General features: G+C 37.8%; 1 protein-coding gene across 2 annotated transcripts in view; it reads left to right on the top strand.

Moving 5' to 3' along the window:
* The first annotated feature begins 717 nt into the window (after window positions 1–717).
* Dach1 (dachshund family transcription factor 1) overlaps window positions 718–25,474 on the top strand; it is a 382,982-nt gene continuing 358,225 nt past the window's right edge. For both annotated transcript variants that reach the window (XM_021181596.2, XM_021181594.2), the window contains exon 1: window positions 718–2,029. In XM_021181596.2, coding sequence (XP_021037255.1) covers window positions 1,197–2,029 — 833 coding nt within the window. In that variant the 5' untranslated portion in view covers window positions 718–1,196. The remainder of the gene's footprint in view (window positions 2,030–25,474) is intronic.

The following is a 25,474-nucleotide window of genomic DNA, read 5'->3' as shown; positions in this document are numbered from 1 at the left end:
GTCTCTATCTTTATATAAACATTTTTTGATACAGAAAAAAAAAAAACCCTTCAGATACACAAAATAGTCCACTCTGCTTACATGTGAATTTTCCTATAATAATAATAATAATAATAATAATAATAATAATAATGATAATAATAAATAATTGCCCAACAGTCATGAGCTGGGGATATGTTTCCTTTTGTAACTGCTTGCACAAATGCCCCGTGTGTGTGTGTGTGTGTGTGTGTGTGTGTGTGTGTGTGTGTGTGTAATCCTAAATCCTTGAAGGTGAGCTGGCAGCGGTACCGCCGCTCTTTCAGTCGTGAGGCGTTTGCTCAGAACCTTTTTTGGGGGGTGGGTGGGTGGGAGCTAAGAGTCTTCTCCTCCAAAGCCACAGAGGAGGTGGCAGGCAATGTAACGGTAGCAGCGCGAGAAGTAGATGACCAGCTCTCTCTCCCTCTCTCTGAGCACCACTCTTGGGCCCCGGTTTTTCTAGGGCTTTCCTCCCACCCTTTTTCTCCGTACCCCCCCTCCCCACTCCCGTTTTCTACCCACCCCCTTTTCCTCGGTCTCGCGTTCTTGGAGTCTGTGCTCCGAGTTCCTGGTTGGATAATTTGGGTTAATACTAGTGAGTGAGGTTTTCGCGGCTTCAAAGGGTATTTCAAGTATCCGGAGCTCCTCCCCTCCGCACCGTGTGACAACAACAACTCGTCCAGCCGGCAGCCTGCACTTTCAGCTCATTTTCTCTCTGTCATTCCCCTCTCAATCTTTGATCAATGTACTTGCCAGGGAGAACCCAAGTCCCTCAACCCTCCTCCTTTTCACCTTCATCCTTAACTTTGTGCTAGAGCGGGACCCACACACCACCAGCCGACCCTCCCCGCCCCACCCCCGCCTCCCCCCCCCACCCCCAAGAGCAGCCCGCGATCCCAGCCCCGAGAGAGGACTCGCATTTCGACTTGCGGGACACTTTTGTGCGTTTCTCTCTCGAGCGCCTCTCGCGCTCGCCCCTCCTGCGCTCGCTCTTTCTTAACCTCACCTCCTTTTTCTCCTCTTCTCTCCCTCTCTCCAACTAAGGTTCCTTCCTAGAGTGCTTGTTGTCTCTGCCCCCCCTCGATCCTTGTCCCCCTTTCTCCCCCTTCCCCTCTGGGGGGTGTGTGGCAACTTTTCCCCCTCGCTTCTCCTCCTTCTGTTTCCCCTTATATGTGACCATGGCAGTGCCGGCGGCTTTGATCCCTCCGACCCAGCTGGTCCCCCCTCAACCCCCGATCTCTACTTCTGCTTCCTCCTCGGGCACCACCACCTCCACCTCCTCGGCGACCTCGTCTCCGGCTCCATCCATCGGACCCCCGGCGTCGTCTGGGCCAACTCTGTTCCGGCCGGAGCCCATTGCCTCTTCTGCTTCTTCTTCAGCCGCGGCCACAGTCACCTCTCCTGGTGGCGGCGGCGGCGGCAGCGGAGGCGGCGGTGGCAGCGGCGGCAACGGAGGCGGCGGCGGGAGCAACTGCAACCCCAGCCTGGCGGCCGGGAGCGGCGGCGGCGGCGGCGGCGTTAGCGCTGGCGGCGGCGGCGCCTCCAGCACCCCCATCACCGCGAGCACCGGCAGCAGCAGCAGTAGCAGCAGCAGCAGCAGCAGTAGCAGCAGCAGCAGCAGTAGCAGCAGCAGCAGCAGCAGTAGCAGCAGCTGCGGCCCCCTCCCTGGGAAACCCGTGTACTCAACCCCGTCCCCAGTGGAAAACACCCCCCAGAATAATGAGTGCAAAATGGTGGATCTGAGAGGGGCCAAAGTGGCTTCCTTTACGGTGGAGGGCTGCGAGCTGATCTGCCTGCCCCAGGCTTTCGACCTGTTCCTGAAGCACTTGGTGGGGGGCTTGCACACGGTCTACACCAAGCTGAAGCGGTTGGAGATCACGCCGGTGGTGTGCAATGTGGAACAGGTTCGCATCCTGAGGGGACTGGGGGCCATCCAGCCCGGAGTGAACCGCTGCAAACTCATCTCCAGGAAGGACTTCGAGACCCTCTACAATGACTGCACCAACGCCAGGTAAAGAGCGGAGGGGAAACCTTCTGTCGCCCTGGTCCTTTCCCACCCTCCTCCTCGCCCTTCCCCTGCTCCCTTCCCGGCGCCGCCCGCTCAGCGCGTCCGCGAGCTGCGCGCCCTGGCGAGCACGGCCCTCTCCTGTCGATCCCCGGGGCTAGTCTCCTTCGCCCGACCTCCTGGGCAAGTTCGCACCGCTCGTGGCCTGATCTGTGCCGGCCGGGTGTTCCTGATGCTCCCTAGGGCATTCGGGCTAGGCTGCCGCTGAGCTTGGGGTGCGGAGTGGGAAACGGGAGGAAGGTGCCTTCCCAGGAGTCACAGCCCCTTCCCGGGCGCGCTGGTGACCTGCACCCGTTCCGGACACTACTGCCTGAGTGTGCACTCCTGGGACCTGGGTTCCTCCAAGAAGCCTCTGGGCACCTCTGGGATAGGAGGGAGGTCGTGACTCTGATCCTGCAGGGCTGGGAAGCTGAGGGATGCGCTCTGGGATAGGGGGGCTCCTTTAGTAAGAAAAGAGGGTGGGCTGGCAGCTGAGAGCGGCGCTGAGAAGTCAGCACCGGAACAGTACCGGGGCGCTGAGAGGAGCAGGGGTAATCTGAGAGTTCAAGCAAAGAGTTCAGCCCCACATCCCAGAGGGAAGCCTGTGTAGGGGAGGGGTTTGTGTGTGCGCGCATGTGTGTGTTTGTGTCTCCCTATCGGTGTGTGTGTGTGTGTGTGTATGTGTGTGTGTGTGTGTGTGTGTGTGTGTGTGTGTGCGCGCGCGCGCGTGAAAAGAAAAAAAGAAGTACGTTTGCCCCGGGGCAGATGTGAGGGCACAAACACGTTTTGTTCTTTAGGAAATGACCTGGTGCCCCAGACTCTTGGAAGCTGAATTGGAGAGGTGGGGAAGAAAAGAACAGGACTTGCTCGCCCTCTTTTCAAAGTGCAATTTACTAGTCTTCGCTTTCCTTTTCTTTTCTTTTCTTTCTTTCTTTTTTTTTTTTTCTTTCCACTTTCTTTTCTGAGTTTAGTAGCTCAGGAAAGGTGCAGGTGTACATTTTGCCATAGGATGCTAAGGGCTTGAATACTTTTCGCCTAGTCTTCCTTGTAAAGCATGCGCACCGAGGTAGCCTTGGGACAGTCCCTGACCCAACCAGTTTTATGCTAATGAACATTCACTGGGGGAGGATCTACCGAGAGGGGGCGGGAGTGGGGCAACTTGTCAGTTTCGGGGTAGAAATGATCCAGCTGCTGGCAGAGGGATAAGTTCAGAGGTTCTGAGAGAAAGAAAGTGGGGAAAGTTGGAGATCATAAGTAGGCACTTGGGAACTGAGAGAAAAGATTCATACACACACACACACACACACACACACACACACGTGCATGCACACACGCACACTTTGGTACCTTTAAAATAAGCTTAATGGTGAGGGGAAAAAGCAGAGGCTCTTAACAGGGCTACGGAAACTGGACAGGAGAGGTGAGAAAGCAATAGGTAAGGCCAGACCGAAAGCCAGTAGCTATTTCTTTGAGACTATTCCTCTGTAGGGCCTGGGAAGAGAAAGGAAAAGACCAGAACTCCCTCCCAACCTAACTGACCTAGCTAGAAATTCCTTTCTGTGTTTATTTGATGTTTTGATGTTCCTGTCTTGACCTCTTATTTCAGCTGTGGTGTGTGTGTGTGTGTGTGTGTGTGTGTGTGTGTGTGTGTCCTGCTCGCACATACGTGCGTGCACACATGCTTCTACTGGATCCGGTGGGTGGCCAGATGGCATTGGGCACGGGTGGGCATGGTGATTGCTAAATGCCATTTAGTCAGATAACTGTCAATCTTGGTTGTCCAGAAGATAACATATTTGTCCAAAACCTGCCGTAAAAACTACCAGAAGCAAACAGGACATTGTTGTAGAGTTATGAACAATACACAGTAAAACTGGAAGTCAGTTCACACACTTGTGCTGCTGGCTGTCACACTGACTCTGTGACAAATTGAGATGCAGCTTTCCTCTTTACTAACGAAATGCCTGCTCTTCTCCCAATATCCATTGTGTTTCTCGTGCTGAATAATCAACAGCCATTTTACATATGTGCAGGCACACACGGACATGAGCACACACACACACACACACACACACACACACACACACACACTGTGAGGAACTCCTTACAGTGGCTCTGTGATGTTATGATACCAAGACTTTAAATGGTAGTTTTAGTCATATAGTAGGAGGATAGTCTTAAAGTTACTTTAAAAAAAAGTTTTCTTTTTACTTTCTTTCCTCCTCTTTCCGGTCCCTCCAACCATCACCCTTTTCTTCCTTTTTACATTTTTCCTTCCCAGAGGTTCCTAACAGTTCTGGAGTCTTAAATTCCAAGGCCAAAGATCACTTAAACCCAGTAGAATTGTGTATCCCTTTAAAAATATGTCATCTGCATCCTAATTATATTTCATTTGGCCTTAATATTTTGTGATTAAATGTTTTGGTCTAAAATCCTACTTCAAGCTATTCTTAGGCAGGGAAAGTGCTGACTGACTATTACATTTTGATTTTATATATCAACTAGAGAGCCTTTTACACTTAAATCCGTGGAAATTCTGCTCGTTATTCTGAGAAGATTTGAATATACACCTACATAGGTTCTCCCAACACAGCCATAGGCCAATAAATGGAACTTTGCATTTGAACTTTCTCTCACCAAAAATATACAAATTGCATGTTACCATATCAGCAATTTAATACTAATTATAAGGGTTATCTTTTCCTTTCTTTATTTTGAAAGCAATAGCTGGAATACTTTGTACTTTGAACTTGAAAACTATTTTTTTTCATTTAAATCTGGTTGATGCTTTGGTGTTAAGATTTTGTTTTTATTAATCTAGATTAGAGTGACATCTTTTACCCTAGTTTCTTTCAATTATGTGTATTTAACAGACCAAGGGAAAATTTGTTCATTGTATTACTGAAAATATATAAGTAATAACATTTCTCGTATATGATTAGTTATATAGCTAAACATAGTGTTTTGTGTACATATTATGTGCTGTGTAACAGTGGGTGTCCGTGATATTAAATTTTAGTATTCTCAGTATTATAGGATATATATATCTATGAGGACTCAGCACTACTTAAAGTTCAGGGAATTTTAGGAAACTAAAAAGTGATGCTAAAGGAAAGAAACATTTTGAGAGTGACTCAGGAAGAGTAGCAAATCTTAAAGTCGATTTAATTTGCTTGAGGCTATTGAATTAGTGTGCTCTCTATGAAAATTAGAGTAAATGTTGAAGCCATCTGTCATTACCTCTAGGAGAAGAAAAAGGCACTGTCACCTTCTAGATAGCAAACCTAAAAAAAAAATACAGGTCCCAAAACATGAAAGAACATCTAAGGAAATCCATTTGAAAGTTGATAAAAGACAAAGTCTGACCTTGGTCAGTTTCCTACAATTATTATTTTAAAACTAAACACTAGTTGTCTGAACTTGGCTGTTGCATCGGAGGTCAGTTAATTAACTGCTGACCATTAAATAACAACAACAAAAAGTCATTATGTCCATGGTCAAGTTTGTTTGTGTCAGTCAATTGCTTGTTTGCAGATTTGGGTTAAAGTTTGATTTTTCTGTGAATTCATGGAATGAAAAGTGAGTCATACATTTGTTCTGAAATGCTTGTTTTCTTGATTATTGGAAGAAGATGATATTTCTGGTTTTTTAAAAGCCAGACTATGACTTGCCTTCTGGGTAGCCTGAGATTTCCAAAGTTTTTCATTTAAACAGACTACCTCATTCAATCCTTTCCGTGTATACACATAGATTCATAAACAGCATTCTTTTGTCTTTAAAGTGGATGCTATCCATGGACATAAATTGGAAGATATGCCAAGCCTTTTATGTTTCAGGGTCATATTTGAATACAGTTTTACTGTAAGAAGTGTAGCTTTCCCAGTAATTCTTTGCTTTATTTTTCTTGTCAAGGGTTTTTAATAAAGATAGGATGCTGGGGCAGTATTTATTTAACATTTTCTTCGTTGTCTGCTTTGCATTGACATGAAACTTTCAACACAAATCCAGATTCCCTCACTCCTGACAGGCACTCATGATGCCTGTCTCAGAGACATTCAGGAATTATTTCATGTGAAGAAACTATGCTTTGGAAGTGTTTGTGCTATGGTAGATTAACAATTCCTATAAAACCAAGTGCCTCATTTTATAACATTTCAAACAGAAAGTGACATGATTAGATGACCAAGTCATAAAATATGGAAGCTAGTTTGGGTTTATAACTTATTTCTTTCTGGTTTACAAATGTTGGAAAATTACAGCTTAATTACTAATATATTAATGAGAGATGAGTCTATCACCTTGTAGTATAGACTGTAAGTATTCGAGTTATGTAGCTAATATTTGTTAAGATGTTCCTTGCAGTTAATTTCAAATATAATTATTGTCAAAAAAATGCATGGTTATAAATTGTTTTACTTTTAGAAAAATACATTTAGTAAACATTATGATGAAATAAATTAATTTTTATAAATAATATTTTATTTTTATAGCTTCAAATATTTTCTCCATGCGCAGTTTCCTTACACATGCCCAGTTTCTTCATGCAAATTTAATATATTTGATACAGATTTTTTTAAAAAATCACCTCTTTATTACTCATTGCTTGCGTTTTTTTTTTAATCTACTGCATTTCATGGGAGTTGCATGTAAATTAGTGAGACAAATATTAGACACCTCTTTTTCCTCACTTCCCTTGTCCCCTGGGATGCGACACCCAATATTGATTAAAGTCTTGGCAGGGTTTGAGCATAAATCATTCCTTTCTTTGACGATTTACTACATGTGATTGACCAACACACAAAAACATAATATGGTTTATTGTTTCCCCTTTGATGTTTGTTTCTGGAATGTAAGTAGCATTTGCAAATTAGCCTAATTTGCCACCAAGTAGTTGTCATTTTAAGAACACAAGGTGATTTGACTATCAATCAGTTTTACATTACCTTCTCAAGATATTTTATTCAATTGTTTCCTACAACTGTCTTTGTCAATCAAGTAAAATAGTTACTTTAATAGCATTGTATCAGCAATACAAAATACAGGGATTGCACAATTCACTAGGAAAGAGAACTCTCACAGGTTGCAAGCTGTCTCCTTTTGAATCTCTGCATGGAGAAAACAGTTTAAAACATGCCTTCTGAGTAGACACAGGTGAGTTTTCTGCTTTTCATTAGATATTTGATTGTAAGTGTGTTTCAGGTTCTTTGCTACATTTCGACTTTGTCTGAATTGTATTTTTCAAGGTTATCATTTGCAGGCTGCCAACCTAAAAATGTCATAGGGAATTATGTGCTTTGGAAATGGTAGGAAACATGAAGTTGATAATAAGTATCTGAGAGTTTAAATGGGGTTCATTCCAGGTTTCAACATGTTACATTTAAATTGTTATAAAGACTAGAATGAGGCTGTCATTGCTAGGCTTGGCTAGCAAGTATCAGTTTCTAATCTGAGGTACTGGGCTCTAATTGATCAGTATGAGATATTGTGTATAAGAATAAATGCTTTGGTAAGCACTCCAACTAAAATAATCGAGACATGTTTTCATATTTCCAGCCTTTGAGATTGCACCGAGATGCCTCTTTTCTATTGTATTTGTTGTGTTCATTGTTGTTCAAAGTAGGAAATACTGAATTTTTAAAAAGCACTTAATTGAGCTTAGAGTCTAGTAGAGAAGTTTACCTCAAACCTAGCAAAGCTCTCTGCAAATCCAAACCTATATAATATTAAAACTCATTTACTTGCCTTCAAATTTTCCTAGAAGTGTTTTAGTCAAAATATTTTTATGACACAATAGCTTATTTTTTAAAGTGTATTTTATTGGCGAACATTTATTTTTTAAAGCTATATTGCATACACAAATGACTGTTAGAATAGTGTGACCAGTTATTTTGGAAACCAGAAATATCCAGATTAAGATAGTTCTAGTTTGTTCTAATAAGTTATTATTGGATTAAATACTTAACACACACACACACATACACACAACTTTTTTATTTGCTTTAAAGAGTTCTGATGGTCTGTGAAGTGTCTGTTCATTGCTGCTTAACTGTAGGCAGTGAGTGATTAACTTTATGCAGAGGGTGTATTTATAAGTACAAGTCTAGTCATATGAGAAAATGAGTCAGGTTAACACATCAACCTAGTGAAGGGCTTCAAGCCAGATGCATTGAAAATGTCTTGCTATACACTGATGGATTTCTATGTAAGAAAACAACATCCTTAGCTTACTAAGTAAGAAAATCATCTTTAGATTGGTTAGATACTGTACTTTTCAATGGATGAAGTTTGTTAAAATTGTATTATTTTGGTAATCTGATCACAGATGACTTATTGTTGGTCAAATATTTCAATATGGGATTCTTTTGTGTTTTTTAATCATATGAGATTTGATTGCAGGTTGTAAAACACAACTTTTTTAAACGGCAAAACTGACTATGTCACTTAATTACTCTTAATTATTATTTATTTTTTCTTTTAGTAATTTTTGGTAAATTTTTGGTAATTTTTTGTGTAATGAACTATTCTAAAGTATGCAACATGGCAAACCATTGGTGTATCGCCAGAAAGAAGTTTTAAGAGCAATAAGAAGTAGATGGAGAATAGAAATCTAAATTTTTCTATTTTTTGAATTCAGAATTCAAAACTGTCATTGTTTAGACAGATTACAATACCTGGAATACACCCACACTTCTTGGAAGATGCTAATTGAAATAAGCCAGGCACAGGAGGACAATTAGTTAACTTATGTGTGGAATCTTTAAATGTTGAGAATGGAGAAGCATGCCAGATGGGTGATTACCAAGGGCTGAAAGGGATGTTGGTCAAGGCTACATAGTTTTAGCTAGGTAAGAAGAGAAAGTTCACAAGAATTTTCTTTTCTTTTCTTATTTTTTTTTTCTATTTATTTCTACAGTATGGTTCCTACATGCAAACCGTCTAAAGTCTGGGAGAGAAATTTGAAAACACTGTATTTATTTGACGAAAAATTTATGTACTATTGAAACATGACTTTCACAAAGTGAACATTGAAATAGGCAGTAGGATCCAGATTTTATGAGTCACATTGGATGATGCTATCTTTCCTTAGTAGAAATGAACAAAGTAAATACAAAGAAGGAACAATACACAATGTTGAATTGTCTTTGGCTTTATATAGTATCAAATGCTTCTACATAGTTAGACTGCTTTTTCCAGCACAATAGGAAAAATAGTCTCACTCTTATCAAGGACTATCAAATTATATATAAGGAAATTTGGCCAGTTGGGAGGAATACTTAATAGAAACATAGAAACTTCTGGGACAATTACTTCTTAATTCATGTTAGGGCATACTGGCCATATATTAACAAAAAACCAATGTTACTATTAATCAAGAAATATTTTATTCACCTGGCATGTAAAGTATTTTTTAAAATCATAAACAATATTCTGAACTTTTACTAGCAACAGTTAAGAGTCTGTACTAATAATAGTATTATTATTCTAAAGACATTCCATTGATGTGCCAATCAAGTAAGTGACTTGAAGGTGAAACCTTTGAGTTCATTATAGCTTTGATAGAATCAGCTGATACTTTCAACTCTATTCTTATTTCACATCTTAAATCTTTAAACTTTGTTTAACCTTATTCTCAGAAAGGATATTTCCTGAGGTAGACATGTGTTAGCTTGACCCTTGAACTTTAAGAGAATGACTTAAACCACTTTCTTATTCATATTGCCAGACATGCATGTTATATTAGGATACTTACATGTGCAACAAGTGTGAAAATGTTACCAATAGTTTAGTGATATCTATGATGGACACTTTTATCTATGTAAATTGTATTTCGCTTGATAGCAATGTATGAATGATGTAAATAACTTTAATATATTTAGACGAAAATCTTTTAATATATGTACATGTGCATATTTAACAACTGTTGGAGGTAGGCCAATGGACAGCAACTTACAATAGAATTATCCTTAGTTTGTTTGTTGACATTCAATAAAGCATAAAATACATTTGCAAAAAGAGATTTACTTTATACAATGAAATGAAACTTAGTTTTAGAGTAAAGAATTAGGAATCTGCATTTAAATGTTAAAAATGTAATTAAAACATATAAGAGTCTATCAGTATTAGGATAGTAACTAAAATTTAATGAATTTCCTGTGTTTATTTTTTATCATAACTACAATGTGATGTTAGTTCCCTAATAAGAGTGAACCAATGAAAATTATTTGTATAAATAGATATATGATTAGATGCCAAACTCCAAGCATTTCTAAGTAGCACTAAGTGTGCTTGATGCTCTTGCTTCAATGTTTTTGTTGCTTTACTTAACTCCTTTTTGAACTTTAGAGGATGCTCATCTTTTAGAATCAGTGGATACATTATGAGAAAATAATTTCATAACCTGAAGAGAAGTAGTTTCTGTAAAAGCTTTGCGATCAGTGAGCTGCTCAGGAGGAGGTCAATGGGTTAATCTTCATGTCTACATAAGGAGATGTGTATTACCACTTCTTGCACCAGACTGTAATTGTCTTTGAAAACACTTGGTAAAGATCCAGATAAGTTGAAATCAATCACTTTCTCAATCATTCCATGGCACTTGTCAAGTCTTTACATCAGTGCTAAAAGTGCAAGGATGCATACAATTTTTTGCAAGATAGGAAAAATGCTTATATACATACCAACCTCACACACACACACACACACACACACACACACACTCACACAGACACACAAACACACTCACACATACACACACAACTTGTCCATCTAAAAATTCCAACCTCATCTAATGACTCTAGAATTACAAAAGGATACAACCCAAATTTGAACATAGTAGAAAAACTTTATGCCCACGTATTTTAAAGGAAGTTCTCATCTTTCATTTGGTAACTCAGATAGAAATAAATATTTGTAGACTCACATTTCACATCACTGGGTGTGCAATATGTGAAGAGAGAAAAAACGATAAGTAATCGAAGTGGTTTCCAAATACTCTATGGCTTGATTGCTCTGATGTGTTCATTCTTACCTTCTAAGAGCTCTCTGACAAGTGAGAGGGATGGTCAAAGATGATTGTAAGTCCATTTCACCACTTCTCCTTTCTGTCTTCACACCATCGACAGGACATGCAGATTTGAACTTGTAGCTAAAAGAGAGCTTCCATGCTTCAAATTGCCTAAAGACCCCTAGGGATAGAAACTTGACCTGCTTTTATGAAACCATAGAATTACATTTATACAAGTTACCCCAAGGGAAAACAATGGCCTGATCCCAATTCAAACTTTAATATTGGACCCTTCTGGATCAGATTTGATTTGGGGGTGTGGGGTGTGGGGTAGAACACCTGTTTGGCTACTATATTAGGGAATCTGATATACTTATGAAATTTAAAAATATCATTAGTATGAAAATTGAAGCTATTTAAGTTTATCTGTGTTAATATACTGTTAATTAAATAAAATAAAATATATCTTTTATATGTGCTTCCTACCTTTAAGGAGCTTGAACCCAAATTTATTTAATTAGAATATGAATGTATTTTTTATACTTAATTTCTCTCTAGTTGTCACCTAACTTAAGTTGAAGTAAAATACTTTAAAGGCAATTTTTCTTGTTGTAATATTTGAGCATATAGATTTTTATATGAGTATGTTTCAGTTTCCTTAGTGTCACGTTTTATGATTTTTTTTTGAGTTGAAATGCTCAGTAGAGTTTCCAGAGGACCTAATTTTATCTCCATTAGAAACAACTAAACATGGTCACTGGCCATTGGAGCACACAGACGCTGATTATATTTTAGTTGGCTTTACTGTGGAGTGTAGAGTGGGTTAAAGTTGGAAATCTAAAGTTAAGATTTGTTCATATGTATGTATATATATATATATATATATATATATATATATATATATAGTGTTAAATGGTTTTCCTAGTGACACAACTACCCAAACATTTTACTACATATTCAAATGTATGATTAATATTAATGAGTGGAGAGTCATAATCTCTTTGCTTATGAATCTACACTATTGAATGCCTACAGAGAGATGAAAGAATGTTTAGTCCTCAGATAGTTTGACTTACTATTTACTAACACCTATATACTAAAACACAGTTCATAAAAGGTACCGCAAATCACAAATGCTGGTGCAATGAGAATGATTTAGTAGCTTCATCATGAAACCTTGAATTTGAAGTGAGCATATCTGTTCATCCATTTAAAAACCAAAGGAATATGAAATATTGCTTGCTTCTTTCACCTTTAATATCAATAAGTCCTCTTAGATGAAATGTCACTTGTTATTTTTCTGTAATGAGTCACTTTTTCAAGTAAAGGGATGGAGACATAGAAATTTCTTATACATAACATAAAATATTTATATAATTATAATAATATAATTCTTATATATAATCTTCATTAGCATAACTCCATGTTCACTGAGGAGAAATAATTTGTAATGATGAGCATACATTATTTACTTACTTTTGATTGCTATGTAACATAAAGCTTTCAGAGGAAGCTAGCAGCTATTGAGACTTGATGCTTAACATTCAAAGAAGTTGATAAACTCAATCAATGATAGGGATACGCCTTAATGCCATATCTACATCCGATTATATATTTTGTTTAGTTTGAAAGTTTTTCCTCGACTAGTTACAAGATTTAAACTGTTATGGAAAGAGGGAGGAAAGATCAGAAGTGTGTTGATGTTAAGAATAAATCTACTGCTAGAAAGGCAAGCTATTCTGACTTTGGCTGTGGCAGTCAGTGATGGGAAGTTTCTATGACCCTTTTTTGTCTTCCCATGGCACCCTGAAACTCTATTTCTAATAATGATTGATGGTACCCATACCATGCAATCTGAACAACAACAACAAAAGCACATTATAAACTCTGTAAACGTGTAAGAGTTAGGGAAACCCATCCTTTTGGACAATTCTTTGAAAATAGAATAATGCTTAACATTTCCAGACCTCTAGGGAAATTTAAAATACATATTATCAGGCAACAAACTAAATTCCTTAAATACACTAAAAATATGAACTATCCTTTTAATAATCCCATTTCCTTTTGGGAAAAATTAATGTAAAATTGTAAAGGAGATAGGAACATGTTACCATGAAATCTACCTATAAGCATATGGCCAAGATTAAAAAACCCTCTGTGTTTTAACTACTGATGTTTTGTTTGGGTTTTCTTAATTTCAAGTGAGAAAATACCACTTATTTCTATTAAGGTAGTTTATCTCTTGTTTAGGAAATAACATTAGGATTGTATATTTGATCTGGGGTAAACTTTCTTGCTCTTTCTTTTGGGGACAGGGCTAAAGGAGGGCCCACGACAGGAACGCTGTTTGTTTTTCACAAAAGTTGTTTGTGATTTCAGGTACCCCTGGGAAATCTCTTGATCAGATTCACATCTGTTCCTGTCAAAGTGGGTGCTAAGATACCGGTCACCCAGCAACCATGTCCAAGAGGGAATTGGGCCGATAATAACTTCAAAAAGGAATGACAGATGCTAGATTAGGATGAAAGACAAAACGCATGAAAGATGAGCTTGTTAGAATCAAAAATTTGTTCAAGCACCTTTATGCAAATTAAATGAATATTGAATATTTGCATGCAGTAATTTCTACTTTTTTGCTCGATTGTAAAGGAAAGAATAGTGTATTTAAACTCACAAATGCCACTTCTTTCTTTGTCACTAATTAACATACAAAGCAGAATCTCTTTTTAAAAAATCAGATTAGCCACCTGGGTTCTTCTGTCTCTACAGAGAATGTGACAACAACGTTCTCCTTATGACAGTGATACTTTCAAGATGACTTAGCTTATCTATTTTTTTCTTCCTGATAAACAGTCTCATGTGAGTTACGATTATTTTTGAAGAATATAAATCCGTTTCTTGAGAAAGCATTTCAGAAGTAACCTTATCCTGTTGTCCTTGAAATTGCTTAATGTACATTAATAAAAGATCACTCGAGATGAGTTCACACCGAAAGCCCAGGCTTCTCATTGACTGGTTAAATAACAATTCCTCTAAGTAAAGGAAAGAGGGATGCTGGACAGGAAAGTGAGCAGGAGATCTCTTCACAATTTAAGATGCTCTTTGATACATTACAGTTTTTCTATTGAGCTGTTCACATACTAATCAGAGTTTAGAAGGGTCTGATAGGATACCGTGATTGAGAGTGCCTTCTGAGTCTTGGTTTAGCGATGTCTAATGTGGTCACGTAGAGAAATTGATTTTCTTCAGAAATTAATTAATTTTTCATATCGCCTTAAGCTGCAGTTAAAAAGAGTGCATACTTGTCTGTTTTTTCCAGAAATATTGCCTAATCATATTAATACCATTGCCCCAAGGATGAAAAGATAATTGTACAAATGCATTTGGAAATATGTATCACTGAGTATTTATGATTAAATTATGCAAATGACCCAGCTCCCATCCTTTCCAGACCCAGATTGTCTAATTAGGATTGATATGCTGAATAGATGTTCCAGAATTTGAATACAAGCATGTCCAAGGAGCAGAAAATTGGAAATGACAAGGCTGAAATCCAAAGAAAAGTGTCTTTCCTTTCTATACTTTGTTAATGTGCTGTTAGAGGTTCAGGGCTTTTCTCTCCCTTTGGCTATCTTAAGAGTCGTGTGTACTTATTAGAAACAAATATGGAAAATGAACTGAACTTTAGCAATTGCTATTTTGTTTCTACTTGACACTTATTTCAAAATAGTAATATCTTGGTCATTCAAAGGGTATAAATTTAGTATAAATTTAGCCTTGAGAGACTTTTATCTCCTGTTCTTTGAATTGGCAATGCTGTTTTAAAGCTAGTTCTCCAAACTTGAGCAGTATGTGAGTGAAGTATTTTCTAAAGATAAACTTTCTTAAGCCATACTTCATTCATACATTTGTTCATTCATTCATTCATTCATCCATTCATTCATTCATTCATTCACTCATACATGCATGCATCCATACACTTACTCTTGTCGTTGAAGATAATGGATTAAGAACAGTTCTGATTAAGGATAAAGCACAGCACTTGAAATGTAACAATGTTTGAATTTGAAGCCCTCAGCAGGCTTTCCCCCTCACTGATTACACTCATTCATCTTAGATGGAGGGGTGGTAGCAAGGAGCCGGGCCATGACTGAACTGTCAGGACTCCAGCCTTTTGTTAAGCAGCGGGCAGTCACTGCCTCTGAACTCCCTGGCTCCTGCTCCCCATCTGCAGGATGATGGATTGCGGTGTTTAATACATTTCAGCTTTTGTCTGTCATGGTGTAGACAGACAGTACTATCAGTGATTTCAATAGTGATTAGGGAACCATTTCAGACTACTCCTATTGGCCAGACAGCTTCCAGGAATGTCTGATGAGACATCCTCACTGGTACTCTCACCATGGAAGTGTGAAGTCTGTGTGGAGATTGTACATGGACAGTTCATACCATGGCAGGGGTCCACTGGAAATTCCTGGGCAATATCCCATTTTATAATCAAATTACATATGACGGTATTAAGACTATTCACACTAGCCAGCCTAAAGTTTAAGATGAATTTGTCTTCCTTATTTAATGACAGTATGAAGGGAAGCCCTGCATTCCACAGACTGTGACGTCAGTTGTTGCTACGATCCTCACTACAGACCCATTTATCTGTATTGTATGAGAGAATGCAAGGATTTTGTTAAAGCAGTAAGATATAAGCTGGGATGTGCTCTGCTAGTATTTGCTGAGTTGTACATTCTTTGTAGTGCACAACTCCAGAGGGGAAGTACATTTCAACAACCAGAAATCCACTCTGAAACTATTCTGTATCCTCCCTGGGATGGTCACGTTCTATTTCTGGAACTGGTGTCAAGGAAAAAAGTGTATATAAAAGCAAAGTGGAGTTCTTCATAACATAGGAAAAGTTCTATTTTATGAATGGGACTATAGAACTCAAATTGGTAAATAATACAACATTTACCCATTATAATACAACATGACCAGTGTAATGCACATCATGTATTATAAATCATGTGAATGTAAATCATGTGAATATAAATCAGTAAATATTTATGGGTGTGGACATATGACTGAAAAGATAGTCACAGACAGAGAGCACAGCACAAATGTGTGTCCATACAAACACACATTTACTCAGGCACACACACCCCATGCATCCATATTCTCCCACCTCACTTCATTTTTTTTTAACTAACACAACAGCTAAACTTAATTTTGACCTTTTGACTCTTAGTGTTTACTAATTATTACCTACCACCATGCCAGTATGGTAATGGCGACAGGTGGCTCTATGTCACCTGAGTTATGAATTCAGAAGTATATATTTTTTTCAAATTACTATGTATTTTCTGTCTTGTTTTACCTTAATAAAACAATGCTCACCCTAAGAGCTGTGCATTCATTCTACATATATTCTAAGGGAGTCATTTGTCAGGGGAAATCAGATGTAGTGGCCATACATTATATTTTCATATGGAAATTAACATAACTGGGATTTAAATAATCTAAATTTTAAAATCAAAGCTTTTTTAGACTTTATATAGCATACAGTGAAGTAACGTACCCCAGTGAAGAGGCTGTGTCTCTTGGAAACGCTGTGAGGTATGGAATGCTTAACAAGTCAGTGTATAATACACTCAACTCAAACGTGGCAGTAGTTTTGCTCTCTAGCTTGCAGCACCTGACTGAATGAGAAGACCAGGAGGTACTGAGCCACAATTCAGTCCAAATTGGAGTGGTTCCTGCTATCTTCAGGTTTTTTCTGTGATTTTCCTACTAATTATATCATTATGACCTTTAAGGTGGTAGGTAATAATTAGTAAACACTAAGAGTACTAAGTCTTTCTGGGGATTATGACATAACAGCAAGAAAGGAGAATTTATGCTATAGAGGAGTTGTAGTCTCCTACTGGAGAGTTAGTCCATAGAGGAAAATGATTCCTTCTCTCAATATCTAATGATTGCCTATACATCTTCATCTAGGGGCTAGACCATGTGGAGTTTCCCCTATCCATATTTCCAAGTGAATAGGCTTGGGTACAAGTACCCATGAGCAATGCTAAATGAACTCAGTAGGTTGTAGGTACATGGATGCACCCATGTAGGCTGTCAGCCCTGTTATTTATATTGTTAGTTTTGTGTTTAGTTAAACCCCATAATTACAAAATAATGCAGGTTATTTGTTCTTGCTGGATGAATAGATGAATAAATTTATGCTAGAAATAAAATGCACGCGTTTCTCAATAGGCTAAATGAATATGTGTGCTGTCCGGAAGGATTGGTTGCCCAGGGAAGAAGGATAGAACCCTCTTTAATCCACTGAATCCATTTCTAGCTACATTACTACTCACTAGCACCCATGCCTGCTTGGCAGTTGTGGTCTTGATATCTAAGTATGAATCCTTGGTAGATCCATAAATTGGGAGAAATGCAAGCCAGGCCAGCAGGTTTGAGTTCTTCTTTCTCAGTAGCTTCCTGTAATGATCCTACCTCTAATGAGGTGAATTACTACTGCTTGAAAAAGGAGAAAAAGGAGTTTTGGCCATCTTAACTAATAAATCACATCGACTGCCTGGCTGATCAGATCAATTGTGCATAAATCAGTGCCTTAAAGAGTCTTAAAATAAGATTTTACTGGGACCAATCGATCCTCTAGATTGCGTAAAGGCATGGTCTCCTGCCCATAACACACTGAACATGAGCCTGCAATCCTGACATTATGCTGTCGCTATTTAAATGAATGTTGTCAGACTACAGGGGTGTGGTTCCGAAGTGTAGTTGTCATTGTCAGTGGGTCTAGTTCTGTCCTATGAACTTCAACTCTTGCTAGTTAGGCTACCAAGAAAACTTAATTCTTTTTCTTTTTTCTCTTTTAGTAATAGGATTTAAACCTAGGACCTCATGCACTCTAAGAAGGTTCTCTTTTACTGATCTACCTTGCACTTCTCTATTCTTTATATTTGGATCTCACTAGATTGCTAAAACTGGACTTTTACTCGTTCTGTAACTCAGACAGGCCCTCAATTTTTGATGCTTCTGTCAGTATTTGGAATTACAACACACCTGGAACATCAGGCTTTGTCAACACTGGATGTTGTTGCATATGAAAGCAGCTTTCGAAAACCTTAGCAACAAGAATCATTTTTAGAAAGTATTCTACTGCTATGAATATTTCAAAGGAGAATTGCTTCTAGTACCCACCAAACTGTTTCATTATCACAGTAGCTGTGTATATGTGGCTTACTTAACTGTAGGCACCTTGCAGTCTTGAGACAGAGTTAGGATATTTGATTTCATAATTTGCTTATATCAGTCTATTTGAGATTAACATTGCTGACCCCAAGTCCTAGACTCAAATGCACTGTGGAGACAATGTCAATGGTTGTGTACTTACAAAGGCTGTGAGGAGAGCATGTGATGATGCTTGCTTAAAAATCATATTTTTCAAACTTTACCTTAGATTCCCACCTAAATTGTTAAAATCTCTTTACCAATTCCAGTGATAAAGAAAAATTTGTTCTGATTCTTTCGGCCACATTGTGCATTTATTTTATCTAAGAAAATTTCAAATAAATCAGCAAAATGTATGAATTTGAATTTTTATAACCTTATCTATTAAAATTTTGTTAGTATTTACATTCAAAGATATATTTTTAAATGATGGATTGAAAAGTTTAATACTTCGAGGCACAAGAAGAGAAAAATAATGTTTGGTTACAGCACACACGTAGGGAATTAGCTTCAGTACTTCCGGTAGGCTGTCATGTGACTTCTGTGCATGCTGGAGTTTCTATACAAACTTAAAGTAGGGATCACTGAATCTTGGACTTCATTTAAAATTGTCCACAGCATTCTGAGATGACGAAATGTCCAAAATCTTTCTAAGATAAAGGCACAGTTTATAATTATTCATTATCAAGGATCCCATAGCCCCGAAATAGTGATTTTTCTCTAATTTTTTTAGTCTGAAATATTTTATGGCTATGGCAAAAAATGTTCCTTCTTTCAAAATTCTATTCTGCCTTTGGAAATTTATAGCATCTTTGTTTTTATTAATTATATAATACACATAATTTTCCCTACTAGACTGTGAAACTTTGCAGATTGTTGAAATTGGATCCAAAAGATTTTCTTCTAACAAATTTCTACTGTGTAAAATTTACTAGAGGAGAGGACATAGAGAAAAGCAGGTGTTTGTTGTTGTTGTTGTTGTTGCATTATCACTGATGTACATAAAATTTGGAAATACAGTTCATCAAATAGAGTTCGAAGTGTACTTGTTATTGTCAATGGGTCTGTTTCTGTATTCATAAAGTATGGGAAGACAGTTGACTTTCTTACTGAATTTTTGTTTTCCTCTTATTGAATAACACACACTCTAGATTCTGAATATTTACCACATTTTAGTGGTAATTTAGGCACCAATAATAAAACTTTATGTGTCCAGACACATATACGAGGTTTTAACTTGATTGAAATTAAATTTACCTATCATATTAATTTTGAACTATAAAAATCTTAATTCTTAACTTACCCAAAATTTTAACTAAGTGGTCATAATCCTACCAAATATATGTGTGTGTGTGTGTGTGTGTGTGAGTGTATGTTTGCACATGTGTGTGTATCTAGATGCACATATATAGTTAGATAATTATGTGTTATTATCTTTGTGGTTATTATTAACTAGACAGCTTAATGTTTTAGATATCTATAATAGCTTTAAGAATTGCATTTGATCTGAATTTAAAAATAGGAGCACCAAAGATAAGAGCTGCTAATTAAGTTGCTTAGGATTGTACAGAATCCTGAACCTCCCACTCTTGGGGATCTAATGGTATCTTCAGGCATCTGTGTGCACGTAAACTCATGCGTACACTCTTCCATTCACATACACATATACGTATACACTTACACATACACATACTTTACAGTATGATCACAGTGCCGCTTTACTGACACTGTACATTTAGAGGATGAGGGTAACATGCTGAAATAATTGGATCCTTCCTACTTCTTGTGCTTTCCTGACAGATGTTAGCTCATTGTCTCCTCTGTGTTTCATAATTTTATATACTTACTGTGTTCAGAATAAAGCACTGTTACTACTGGATATTGAAACATTTAGGGATTGAAAAACCACTCATCTGGGCATCAAATTGGAATTGACATTAATTCTGTTGTAAGTGGAGCCTGCAGATTCAGCCAGTGTCTGTGGTGGCCTCTATTTTCCTTTATGGGCTGTTCTTCAGATTCATCTCGATCATTCCATGTCAGTCACCATCTGGATCTGCTTTCCATCCTAGTGATTCAGCATTTTGCTGATGACTTTATTTCACAGTCAAAAAGTATTTGATATTCAGGCATCCTTATAGGAAGAACAGGTTTGTCATATTGTTAAAGTTTTTGATTTGCAACTCCTTGGTTGGATAAATTCTTCAATGTGGCCACCCTTGGGAAGTGTGGGAAATCATGCTCATTGCATTGGACTAATTATGCAGGAAAAAATGATGCTATTGCTGTTCTGAGAGATCTCCCTGTAAGGTAAGAAATCAGTTGTGATTTTTTTTATTTATTCAATGTTTAGTGTCTTACCAAAGCATTGAGTAATAAGAAAACACTCAGGTTTAGCAGTCTCCAGCAATTAAAGAAAAACAGTTTTTTGTTTGTTTGTTTGTTTTTAACTAAATCAAGAGGAAGTGATTCAGGTATAGTGTTTTTATATTGCATTTAGCAGTGAGTTGTACTGTTATTAATTTTTATTCCTTTGCATTTGTTGAGGTCCTGTATGTAGCCTGGTTGTTCTCAAACTCAAGGTTCCATTTTATCTTTCTGAGAGTGGTTTTGGGAATGACAGCAACAAATATTGGAAAAGTATTCAGCAATTTAAATAAGTTTCAACCTGTTTATCACTGAATTCACTGGTGTGCATTACTCTTCCATTGCTACTCTTATCCCTGGCTTGTGCTTTGATTGTCCAGGGTTCTGTTCACTATTTACTTACAACTTCATTTTCATCTAGCGATACTTGATGTCATGAAGTCAATTCTTGAAATCCTCATGAGTGTGTGCCCTAAAATGCTAATTTTAAGCATATCAGGATCACTTAGTTTTAAATTCTATTAGTATATCCTCATGGGAGTCACAACTTTTTTTTTCACTTCCTCCTTGGTAACCATTCATTGCTGAAGATTCAGGTGAGTGTGCTTCCGTGGAAGGATGTGGAGAAGTAAGCTGTTCATATTTCCTGTAGAGGCTCTGTCTTAGTGGACTGTCGCTCCTCTTCTACTAAATTAGATTCTTCACATTTATAACTCCTCCAGGGCAAAGGTCACAATGCTTTGCAAGTAGTATGCTTATTTAAATGTATGTAAAGTATAAACCCATCCCATTTAAACAATAGAAAAAACATGCATATAACTTTACTATAGATATATCTTTCCAAGGAGTCCTGATAGAATATACAAAGCTCTGTCATTTGGCTCAATATGTTGACAGAAAGAGTGTTTCCCTTGGGCCTTGGGATCTACCACATTGGATAGAGCACTTTTACATGTCTGATAAGTGGGAATTTTTCTTGAAGAATTGTCAACTCTCCTGCAAAATGACAAATAACTTGAAATTTGATTATTTGGAAAAAAATCAAATAGATCCTTAGAAACTTCTTCTTGATGTTTAAGTAATCTTAAACAATGTATGACACCCAAAGAAGAGAAAGAAAAATTTTATATGGTGCTTATTCTAATGTTTAAAAAAGAAAAGGATTTTTTCCAGACTATTGGAAAGATTATTGAAAATTGAAATTTCCTTTAAACAAAGTCAGTCTAACCTGCAGAGTCAGACACCTGGATGGCCTCCGTATGGATGTCTGCATTTGATATAACTTTCAGCTCTCTGTCAACTTTAGAATGTCTCAAGATTCAATGCTGAGAAATAGATATTTAAGTTTTGCCATATTACCCTTCTAATGGATACCACCTTACCTTTAAATACATTATACCTCCCCAACCCTAGCCCCTGTTGGCATTTGAGACAGGATCTATGTTGCTTGGGTTTTCCTCCAAGCCTCAAACTTGTGATCCTTCCATGTCAACCTATTAAATGTTGGCTCACAGTTGCACTCCTCCATCCCTTGATTTTTGTTTTTTCTTTTTCTTTTTATTGGATTTTTCTTTATTTACATTTCTTTCTTTCCAAAACATTTTTATTAGATATTTTCTTCATTTACATTTCAAATCTATCCAGAAAGTCCTCTATACCCTTTCCTACCCAGCTCCCCAACCCACCCACTCCCAATTCCTGGCCCTGGCATCCCCTGTACTGGGGCATATGATCTTCGCAAGACCAAGGGCCTCTCCTCCCATTGGTAGCCAACTAGGCCATCCTCTGCTACATAATCAATTAGAGACACAGTTCTGGGAGGTACTGGTTAGTTCATATTCTTGATCCTCCTATAGGGTTGTTGTCCCTTTAGCTCCTTGGGTACTTTCTCTAGCTCCTTTATTGGGGGCCCTCTGTTCCATCCAATAGATGACTGTGAGCATCCACTTCTGTATTTGCCAGGGACTGGCATAGCCTCACAAGAGACAGCTATATCAGGGTCCTGTCAGCAAAATCTTGCTGGCATATGCAATAGTGTCTGGGTTTGGTGGTTGTTTAAATGTTATCCCTTTCCCAGTTTCCCCTCCACAACCTCTATCCCATCCCTACTCCACCTGCTTCTATGAAGGTGCTCTTCCACCTACCTACCCACTCCCGACTCCCTGTCCTGGCATACCCCAACACTAGGACATTGAGCTTCACAGGACTCCGTATCACATTTTAGCTTCTTTACCCTTCACTGAACCACTGTCTGTAGAGTCTTTCCCCTGTAATTTGTAATAATATTTCTGTACATATTTGTTTATCTGTAACGTCATAAACAGCGATGCTTGTTTAAGTGAGAGAATGATAGTTCCATAAAGAGCACACTCAAGGCTGGCAGCTGTAACAAACTTTAATTTTCACCTACATTTCACAGTTTATTCATGGTGCAAAGTGTTTCTGTTCAAGCATCATTCCAGTGGACTAAGAAAAACAGGCATTACTAGTCTCTAACAAAGAAGTTAAGCTTTGGAGTTTTGTGGGAGGGAAAAAAAACCCACAAATTAGTTCGTTGTTTTCTAACAAGGTACTTGTTACAGTTCTATTCTATGCCACTGCAAGGCATGTCTGAAGGTTAGAGTGCTATGTAAATGCTGTGTTGTCCGAGAGCCTGGGGGAATATAGTGTACTAGGTTAAAAAAAAAACAGGTTTAGAAGAATAGATATTGAACAATATCTGTTAATCTTCTCTTATTAACTTGCATAGTAAGTTCCAATATAACTTCAAGGATGAGTGTGGCTCTGTCTCAAACCAGCTACATAAATATATCACCCAATCAGCACTCATTTAATCAATAGAGATATCTTGATATCTACAAAGAATTTTGAATTTCAGAAGACAGAGCTTCCAGGAAAAGTGAGTCTTCCTTATTTTTATAAATTAGATTCTTAAAACAAGCAAACCAACCTACCTATAGTATGCTCTTTATGAGTGTGTGTGTGTGTGTGTGTGTGCATGCGCGTGCATGCACACTCGTATGAATAAGCCCCTGAGTTTAGGAAACCATAGACTCTGAAAATTAAGGTATGGGCTAGGATCATTGCAAGCATGTATGGCCTTCCTCAGCTTTACATATGGTCTTGATCTTTTGGAAGAGAGAAGTGATAAAGTCCTACTTTGGAGCTATAAATCATATTTCTGCTGCAAATACAAATTTGCCAAAAAATTATCTTTTTTGGTTTCTTCTGATTTGGTTCACCTTTCGTTGCTTTTCATTTTACCTTTGTAGTGTTAGCAAAAGACAGATGTGTATTAACAAGTTGAGAAACTTTCAAACTAAAACCAAAAAGAAACCACTAGTCATCTGCAAATACTTGGCATGACAGAAAAACAAGATGAAATAAAAATTTTATTACAGGTATCTAGATTGGTTAGGTTGGAGATTAGAATAGATCTGTTTATCAAGTTTTGATATCAGGCTGGAGATGCAAGTCCTTGCCATCTTAGAAACAATGTATATGACACAGTTAATGAATTTAAATTTTGCATTGTGAAAACTGAATTTCCATGATTCTTCTCTTGGAGGATTTTTCATTGGAGAAAAGTCATGATTGTATTTGGGTTTCAGATCTACAACACTGTGAATGTGCGTAAGTTGAACTGGACACATTTTAAACCAGAGATTATCATATTATTCCAGACTTAAGTGAGGGAAAGTTTTATGTAAAGCAGAGCAGACAAAAGACACTTTAAATTATAGGAGACTACTTGAATGAGCAGTTTAAGGAAACAGAGTAGGTGAGCTTCATTCTCTAGTTTAGGTGAGCAGTAGGGAGTTGGTGAGACTGTTGAAACTTTAGTGACTGTGACTTTGGGGATAACTTCAAAATTATGTATAAATCAAGGAAAAAATTCAGTTCTGTGTTTATATTTTCCCCAACTTCTGGTTTCAGATATTAATATGAAAAACTCACATTTTATAAAAGGCCAAGCATCATTTTCTATTATGAATTATTTAAAGCTAAATGAAAGTCACATATAAAGACCTGCAAAGTGCATGTCTTTCTTTGTTTCTAAGTTATGATTGGGCTCTAAGAAATGCCTTTGTGGTGTTTGATTGCAAGCTTGTGATAATGACTAGGGTCAAAGGATGAAAACACTCTATTCCATAATTTGAAAGACAAAATGGCCCTTAGTTAAATGAACAGTTCTGCTATGAGGATGCCATTGTCATTTAGCTAAGTGCAAAAGCTAATGCTAACCATGGAGGTAATATCTCAAGCACTGAAGTCAACTCAGTCTGTCGAATGTGCTTACAGACTAGCTGCCTCATTTTCTTTAGTATCAGTGGACGCGGTAAACATAAAGGTTATGCTGTTTTTGGTAAATAGATATGATTAGGAAGAGCACATGAAATTGTAACATCACTGAACATGTGACAGGGCATGAACTACTGTAAATCAACCTCCTTTAAAATCACTTGAACTCATCATTTTCACACCCATCATTTACAAGTCACAGTATACATTACTTTTGACATCTTCACTCTTTTGGGGAATTCATAGTGGAACTGGTATAACTCGTCTTATTATCTTGACAATACTATTCAGTATCTTATATTCTTAATATCCATATGAGCATGTTTTGTACTAACCCTATGGATTTGTATGTATACAAAATACATACTTTTTTTAATATTTTTTATTACATATTTTCCTCAATTACATTTCCAATGCTATCCCAGGAGTTCCCCATACCGCCCCCCACTTCCCTACCCACCCATTCCCATTCTTTTGGCCCTGGCATTCCCCTATATTGGGGC

The sequence above is a fragment of the Mus caroli genome, chromosome 14 (genome assembly GCF_900094665.2).
Source record: "Mus caroli chromosome 14, CAROLI_EIJ_v1.1, whole genome shotgun sequence".
In the NCBI taxonomy this organism is placed as follows: domain Eukaryota; kingdom Metazoa; phylum Chordata; class Mammalia; order Rodentia; family Muridae; genus Mus; species Mus caroli.
The sequence above is the reverse complement of the archived record's forward strand: the minus strand, read 5'-3'. Positions and strand labels throughout refer to the sequence as shown.